This window comes from Pteropus alecto, unplaced genomic scaffold, assembly GCF_000325575.1.
Source record: "Pteropus alecto unplaced genomic scaffold, ASM32557v1 scaffold88, whole genome shotgun sequence".
Lineage (NCBI taxonomy): Eukaryota > Metazoa > Chordata > Mammalia > Chiroptera > Pteropodidae > Pteropus > Pteropus alecto.
The window spans coordinates 11195289-11203838 of NW_006494611.1; the positions used below are offsets into that span (position 1 = coordinate 11195289).

The window sequence follows — 8550 nt, forward strand, 5'->3', positions numbered from 1 at the left end:
GACATCTAGGCAACCACTTCACCTCTCTGAGCCTCATCTACAAAATGCAATTATTATCTACACTGTTTATCTGTTCATATGAGGATAAGATGAAATAATGAATGTAAAAATATTTTGCAAACTGTGAATACAAGGGGTAGGAGCATTGTATAATCTTTATTTCTATTAATGCCATTATCAACAATAACGTTGTCATTATTATCATCACTATCACAGTCTCTACAAAAAGACTCCCTCACATTGGTCTTCTGGTACCCTATGTTAAGATCACAGAGGTAGTTCATCAATTTAACTTGAAAGAAAAAACAAACTCTGTAAGTTCACTAGTTAGTTCCTGGGGTTTGACTGGGAGGAGAAAGCGACAAGCTGATAAAAATAACAGGGTTTAAAGGGGGAGTGAGGAAAGACCAGATGTCCAGAAATGTCCAGATATGCAACGACTAAGGAAGCCAGGTACACAACTGCTCCTGTAAATGCCTCCTGTGCCTGGACAGATTTTTATTTGAATGCAATCATGGAAGATCCTGCAAACAAATAATGGGGGGAGTCTGTGAACGTCCCACTACTGACACCAGAGAACTCATGGTCAGTTCATCTCTCCAGATGGACTGGAAGCCCAGGAAACAAGATGACAACGGTGAGTCCTCCCCTGGTTAAAAGGAGGCAGAAGTGCCAAAAGCACAGAGGCACAGTCTAGGTACTGCAAAAGGGAATAAAAAAGAGGACAAAGAAGGACCTTGGATTTTGTACAGAAGAAGGTCTCAACCTTCAGGTAGGTAACAATTATTTTAACGGTTCTGTGCCATCTTTTCAAGAAAGCTCAAATTTGTACACACATGCAAAAAAAAAAAACAAAAACAGTAGAGAGTTTAATCCAAGGCTGGTGAGATTGTCATTCCTCAGGTGAAGAGGGAGCCATGGAGGAGTAGGGGAGGAAGGAATTAACATTCATGAGCACTTATATGGCTTAGGCTTGGCATTTTACAAACATTATCTTATAAAGTCCAACCAACAGCATTGCACTGCTGAGAGCTGAGCTACACTGACTAATTGCCAAGTACTCTGCTCTGTGTGCATGATCTAACTAAGTCCTTTCAACAGCCCAGTGAGGTAGGCACTGGTAGTATCCCCATTTAGTAAGAGATATAGCTGAGACGCGAAGAGCTTTAGTAAATTGCCTAAGGCCACGCAACAACTAAGAGATTAGGCTCACCTCTGACGTCACAGGCTGAGCTCACCTAAAAATTAGAGCCAGTCACGCTAACTGCCTAGGGGACACAGAAGGAGACTTCCCAGTGTACAGGACAAGATTGCGACAGGCAGAGGTGAGGGGTCAAGTGAAGCAGTGATACCTATGGCACACAGGGCCTTGAGAGGGAGGAGGGCTGGGTGGAGGGATAGTGTTACATGTCCTTCTAACATCTGGCAAACAGAGAGACTGTCTCCAGGAACCAGGAGAGTAACTTCAGCACAGTGAGCTGATTAAAACTAAAGGTAACTATCTAACTTCATTGTAAACTGGGAAGAAAGAAACTGACGTAATTTGGATTTGTAATAACTTTCTCCACAATCTTTCCTTCCTGCCTTAGTTCAAGCTATAAATATTACCGCTCATTGTAGCTCTGGGTTAAGTCTTTGGATGGTTGGGAGAAAAATTTGTCTTCTGGGGAACCTTCAGAAACAGCATGGCGTGGAAGCACAGACCTGAGTTTGAATCTTGTTTCTGTCACTTAATCAAGTGCCCTGAACAAATCAGTTTACCCTTCCAAGCCTGTCTCCTTGTCTGTTAAATGGGGGTATTTAAAGCTTCATGAGCATGAGTCTGTGGCCATACCACTCTGAACATGCCTGATCTTGTCTGATCTCGGAAGCTAAGCAGGGTTGGGCCTGGTTAGTACTTGGATGGGAGACCACCTAGGAATACCAAGTGCTGTTGGCATTTAATAAAAAAATTTTTTTTTAATTTAAAAAATAAAATAAAATAAATAAATAAATAAATAAATAAAACTTCATGGGCTTGAGAGGATGATGAGATGTTACATAAGGTATTTGTCATTCTCTTGGCTCACTGAAGACACTTCACGAAATTAGTTCCCCTTCTCCCCTCTTCCTAACCTTGACTCAGAAGTGCTTCATGACCAGGGCTTCAGAGCATCCCCTTCAGGACTCCTGAACAGAGAGAGCAGCAAGGAGAACCTGCATCCCACTTGAGGGAGATAGATGCAGGTATGAAACTAAAGGGACTGCCTGTGGGACCTTGCGCTCGCTTCATTTCTAGGGAAGGGAAGAAACATCACAGCCTCGGTGCCTGCAAGATCCCACGTAGCCACCAGAGGAAGGGTCGTGGAACAGAGAGGGCGAACAGTAGGAGCCCTACTGGAATTTCCACCTGCTGATGTGGTCGATGTGGTTGTTCATTGCCTGCAGCTGGCTATGCCACACTGCTCTCTTGGATTCTGGCCACCTCCCCAGCATACCAGGGGGCCCAGAGAGTCTCAAGCCCTCCTCACCTCTTTCCAGCTTCCCCCCATTAACCCGAGTCCCTGACGTTCCTCTCCTCAAGACTGCCTGTGACCCAGATACAGCCGCCCCACTGCTCCCTCCCTTCCTTGCTATTCTTGACTGTGTCGGGGCAGAAAGAGCACAGACCTGGGCAGGCCACTTCAAGCCTCTATCGCCTCATCGGTGAAAAAAGGACCCCCCTCCCCCACCTTTAAGGGTTTCACTATGATTTCTATTGGAAGCAGCCAAGGAAATAACAAAGTTAACCAATGTGAGAAAGTTAGAAAGTTTCCAGAAAAGTCACAAAATTCTTGCCGTCCATTACTATTCATACAGACATTTAGGAAGGGTTAAACTATATTATTATATTTATTGAACATATAGAACTATGTGTTTGTTAATTTTAAGGAGCAAGTCGTACAAAAATCTGAATGTATATACATTTCTGTGTGTGTGTGTGTGCATATCCATGTATGTTTGATTAGTTATAAAAACTAAGAAAGGAGAGTTAATAGTTAACAATGGTTTATCTCTAGAGCATGAGATTACGATGATCAAATGCCTCTTTTTATCTTATACACTTCTGAACAGTTTAAATTTTTAATGGATATGTATGGCTATTGTATTTTAATAGATATGTATGGGTATTTATTTTACACATAACTACTGTAATGAACAAAACAATAAAAATATAAATAGTGCTAACCAGCCCTTCCTCTTTTATCTCCCTGCTCTTTCCTTTTATCCCTGAAAATGTTAGTGTTTTAGCTTTCCTTTCTCACCACCGACCACCCCACCCCCATCCCTAGAAAAGCAGGAAAAGTAATAGACATAAATGAGCAAATCTCTCAGATTCCCTAGACACAAATGAGCCCAATCATGTTTCTGAGGAGTGATGTCTTATTTCAAAGTGCCCCCAGCATTAAACAGGAAATGTCAGATTAGACCATTTCTAAACACCTGCTCTCCAGGTGGGAAAACCAAACTCCACCTAAACGTCAGAGCCTGCCAGAGGACCACAAGAGCTTAACAACCAGCTGCCAAGGGTAGTGAGAGGACACTTACCAGTCCCAGTCCTGCCACTGCCTGTGTGGCCATGGATAAGGCCCTCCTCTTTGGGCCTCCACTTTGCTTCTTGAGTGGGAGTGTCAATACCAACCTCTAAGACTGTAGACAAGATCAAATAAGGTAATGCAAGTAGAAGCGCATTTTCAATTGCAAAATTCTTCACCAAGTTTAAGAAGAGTAGGGGGCTCACCAGCTTTTTCGTAAAAGGAGGCCACTTTCATTTTGTGTGAAATTCATGAGTAGACGCAGAGAGAAGGGAGTAAGGGAGGGTCCTTGGCCCTGATGGTTTTTTCCTCCCTGGAAATCCAAACTATGAAGAGGAGGATGTGTGCACATGCGTGTGCCTGCGTGTGTGTCTGTGTGTGGTATGCGGGGAAGGGTGCTTTGAAAGAGTTTAAGTGTGAAACACACACAGCATCTGATTCCTGCCTGGAGCTGCTGTTCTAAGTGGGTTTTGAGATTTGTCAGTAGAATCCTGTGTCCTGCCTGGAGACTTCAGCCCACACACAGGAGGGAAGAGCCAACAAGGAAGACTGTTAACTGCCTTCCCACCCTTTCCAGAGCACCTTAGTCAGCAAGCTGTGTCTGAAACCAGGGAGGAAAATCAGGTGGGGTCTGTCCAGGAGCCAACGCCAGAACAGAGTACTCTGCAGGAAAAAACCAGAGCCTAGCTTCCAGGAGACCCCACTCTGCACTACTCAGCTTTGTGACTTTAGACAAGTTGCCACTCCACCATGCGGTTCATTTCCCCATCTGTAAGGGGATGGACTAGACAGGGTTGGACTAGAACAGGATCCTTCTGGCTCCATGACCACAGTCCTTCTGTGCCTGCCCATCAGGCTGTGGAGCTTCCCAGGGGGCCCGCGGAGAGCTGGGAAAGGAGTCTGGAATTCTTTCTGCCCTCGGTCAGGAACGGACACAGGCAGTCATTTTTTTTTCCCCTCTGGTTCCTGCGTCTTGCCCTGAATGCACTGGAAATGTGTGAACTCATTTTTCTTTCCCTTCCAGAAAGAAAGGGGAAGCCGAGGAGGCAGACAACAGGGCAGTGTGGCATAATGAGAAAATGGAGGGAGGCTGGAGGACCTGGCACGGAGGGTTACTGCACCGGTCCAGGAGAGAAGGCACACACACCAGGACCAGACAAACCAAACTTTATTCAGAAAAGCATATTAGTAATCACCACTGAACTATTAAATGAGGCACTTAGGTCCCTCTCCCTAACGGCCCTCACCCCTTCCATTCCCACCGTTGCTTGTGTCCTTTGTAGAACGCTGGAAAAATCTTCTCTTGAGTCTACAAGAGGTCCCAGACTTTGGGCTGAGAGCAGCCTACAGTGGTCTTGGGCTAGACTGAGTCCTGGAGTCCAAAGAAAGAGGCCAATGGGACTGCCTCCAGTATCCAAAAGTTCCATGCCAGGACAGGTGGCCATTCCTATAGCACAGGGCCTTGAGGGAGAGAAGGGGATAGGGTGGGGGCCATCTTACACGTCCTTCTCACATCTGGAGAAGCAGCTGGAGGCCAAGCGGAAGGCACATCTTTAAGAGCCAGTGAGCACTGGAATGTTTCAGGCACATCTGGATAGATAAGATACCATGAAGGCCAAGGAGAGATCTGCTCCTGAGTAAGGTCACCTGACCACAGACAGAGCACCATGGGCTGGGCGGCTAAGAAAACATCCTCAGGGACTTGGATCTGAGCTGAGGATGCAGCTTTGATGATGGTATAAGAAAGGAGAAAAAAAAAGGAACAAAAGCTGGAGCCAAAACCCATTGTTTAGGGTACAGAGGCACACAGCTCAGTTCCAGGTGTTTGGAATCTTGCTCCCACGTCATAGCATGAGGAGAATCAGAATTTCTCTTGTATTGAGGCAAAATGAATCTTCATCCATCTTGGCTCTTCCATTGCATGGTGTTGGGCAGCTGGGAAGCTGGTAGGCAGAGGTCATTCCTTCTCCCCACTCTGAAACCCTATGCTGGCCCAGGCCAGAATGGTGCTGCCCATCCAAGGAAGCAGGCCCTGGGAATCTCCACGGCCACAGCAACATGGAAACCTGCAAGAGAAAAACTAAAGTCACTGAGTTCCCAAACCACTCCGAAGGAAAGCCCACCCCCAGCAGTGGGAGCTGGGGGGCCAGTTACACTGCCTGAGGCAAGATAGCAGTATGCCAGCCTAACAGACAAAGTAGGGCTCCGTGTTGAGATTTCCCAGAGGAGCGAAAACAACAAAGATAACCACAGTTTTAAAGGGTGCAGAGTTTAGTTTTGCAAGATGAAAAGCTCTGGAGGTCGATGGTGGTGATGGTTGTACAATGACACAGATGTACTTAATGCCACTGAACCATACACTCAAAATGGTTTAAATTATTAATTTTGTTTTGTATATTTTACCACAATTAAAAAACAAAAAACCTTTAAAATTACCATGTTAACAATATCTAACATGTATTGACCCACTACTAGACACAGATTAGCCCAGTCCTAAAGAGGCCAACTGCCAGGGGTCAAATCCTAGCTCCACCCTTTACCAGCTGGGAGACTCTGGGCAAGTTACTCAACCTCTCTGTGACTCATTTTCCTCATATGGAATATGGGAATAATGATAGAACCCGACTCAACAGAGTCATCGAGAGGATGAAATGAATACGTCTAAGTGCTCTGAGCAGTGCCGGGTACACGGAAGGCTGGATAAATGCAATGGCTACTACGTAGACCTTACGTAAGTGACCCCCACCCCCACCCAGATCTTCATGGCAAAAACAGAGAACCTAACACCTCTCTGCCCAAGCCTTAAAAACATGCTCACAAACACACCTTCTGGCCTCCCCTGTTCTAGTTTCCAATCCAGGGAGGGGTGAATTTTTTCAAAGAACAAACCTTTGAAGGATTTAGCAAAGAGGTTGAATGGTCATGACTCTTTGGACATTGCAGTTATTACTGTCACCCCTCCTAATTGCTCTCTGAATAAAAACCCTCTAATTTTTAGAAAAGGAAGAACTCTTATTTTTTATTTAAAGGCCCATGACCCCTCCAGAAAACCAAGAAGTGTCTTACCTTATAGAGGTCCGGCCAGCTGTTCACCCCAGCTCCAGGGTTTTCTTCTCTCTTTGGTAAGTCTGACCACTGTCACGGTCAATGCCAGGATCTCTTACAGGTGACGTTCCTTTTGACTTGGGAAATCACCCGGAACCTTGGCTACATTTCTCAAACAATTTAAAGGAATGTTCGAATTCACCAGTTCCAGGTCTCTCGCTGGCCTGGCAGGGGCAGCTAGTTTCCTTCACCCGCCCGGGCCCTCCTTCTGCTAGAGAAAGTCCTTGGGAAAGACAGGGCCACCCCAAAACTTCAAACAGACCATAGCCAATGGGTTGGAATGATTGAGAGTCAGGACAGCACAGAGGACAGCACAGGGCTGCCAGAAACCTTAAGGCGGCAAAAACTGATCCAGGCCCAGAGGCAGTAAACACTTATACCTCTGTCTTCTTTTACAGCGGGACCTCTCAGAGCCTTTGATATGCACCCTTGACAAATCCATTTGACTCTGAAACCCTCTTTTAGAGGGTAACTCCTGAGCCAGAATCCCTGGGAATACCCACTGCTTTAATGTAAACAGTGCTAGATTGGAAGCGCTGAGATGAGCTTCTAATATTATTCTGGCTGTTTTACGAGCAAGCTCTAGGGCTCCATCTGTAAAAACGAGTGAGGCTCACCCTAACATTCCGTGCCGGTGGTGTGGGATCCCTAATGCAAAAGGATATTAGGAGGTGGGAGTGGAACAGAAGCCTGTGAGAGGAAGGCTGGGAAGGCTAGGCCTGGGAAACTAGTGTGAGTTTGGATCTGGCTTCCAAGAACCGCCAGAACAAAGGCGGAACAGGCAGAGGCAAGAATACAGGCCGGGGCTCTTGCCGTCCATCCATCCTCGCCTTCGGAGATGGGTTCCACCCCAAGATACCAAAGCATCGAGAGATGGGCCGGGAAGGGCTGCGCAAGATGCCCGCACAATCCCAAGCTAAAACCAAACTCGTCGCTCATCCCGGGACCAGTGGCGGCCTGTGCCCAGCACCGCCTGCAGCTGTGTGCCTGCTTTCACAACGCTCGAGGCTGGAAGAGAAGCCCGGGAAAAGGGATGTTCTTCCCTCCGCGGGGAGGCGAGGAGGGTGTAGGGGAGCAGCCAGAGAACTGTTTCCGATTTGGGAGTCTCCCCCGGATCTCTGCGGCGCCCGTCCACGTCTCTCTCTCGGCAGGGAAGGGGGAAAGGAACCGAGAGGTTTCGCCCCCGGGCGGCCAGTCTGAGTGCGCATCCGCCCCTCAGAGGTAGCCCGGTCCGGGTCCCTGGAGACAGCGCATCCGGCGCAGCGGTCCGGATTCAGGGCGGTGGCGCTGCCGTCCAGCGGGAACTGCGTGTCAGGGTGCCCCGGCGCGGGCGGCGGCGGGAACTCAGGGCAAGGGAGGGCGTCAAGGCGCGCGGACGCGGGGCGGCAGGGCAGGGTGGGGCGCCGGTCTCCGCAGGGTCCCCGCTCCGCGGCGCGGCGGCCTCACACCACTTCCAGCTCGCCCTGGCAGCGGCGGCAGCAGCCGTAGAGCGCCGAGAGCAGGTAGAGGCCAAGGCAGAGGCCGCCGCAGACAGCGGCCGCCAGGAAGGCGTGGTAGGCGCAGGGCATCTGGTAATCCTTGAGGTTGCAGTAGCTGTGTTTCTGCGTCTGGTCGATCATGATGGCTGTCGCGGCGCCATAGAGCGCAGCCGCCAGCAGGTCGTGAGCCACGTTGACCACGAGCCAGCGCGAGCCCAGCACGGGCACCAGCTCGTGCTTGCCCAACAGCGTGAGGAAGTAGAGGCCCAGGGTCAGCAACCAGAAGAGCACGGACACGAAGAGCGCGAAGTGCACAGGGCCCTGGTACCTGCTGGTGGCGATGGTGATCCAGAAGGCGGCGCCGGCCAGCAGCTGCAGCAGCCGCAGGACGCCCAGCGGGCCGCGCAGGAAGG

The 8550-nt window shown here is 48.7% G+C and overlaps 1 protein-coding gene and 1 pseudogene across 1 annotated transcript; one reads left to right on the forward strand and one right to left on the reverse strand.

Moving 5' to 3' along the window:
* The first annotated feature begins 1820 nt into the window (after positions 1-1820).
* Positions 1821-1939, forward strand: LOC112474275 (annotated as a pseudogene).
* Positions 1940-4704: 2765 nt separating this feature from the next.
* MARVELD1 (MARVEL domain containing 1) lies at positions 4705-8548 on the reverse strand (the record flags this gene model as incomplete). The annotated part of the gene is made up of 2 exons (XM_025042319.1): positions 4705-5620; positions 6621-8548. A coding segment is annotated over one exon (447 nt), but the record flags the coding sequence as incomplete, so codon positions are not given.
* Between the last annotated feature and the right edge of the window lie 2 nt (positions 8549-8550).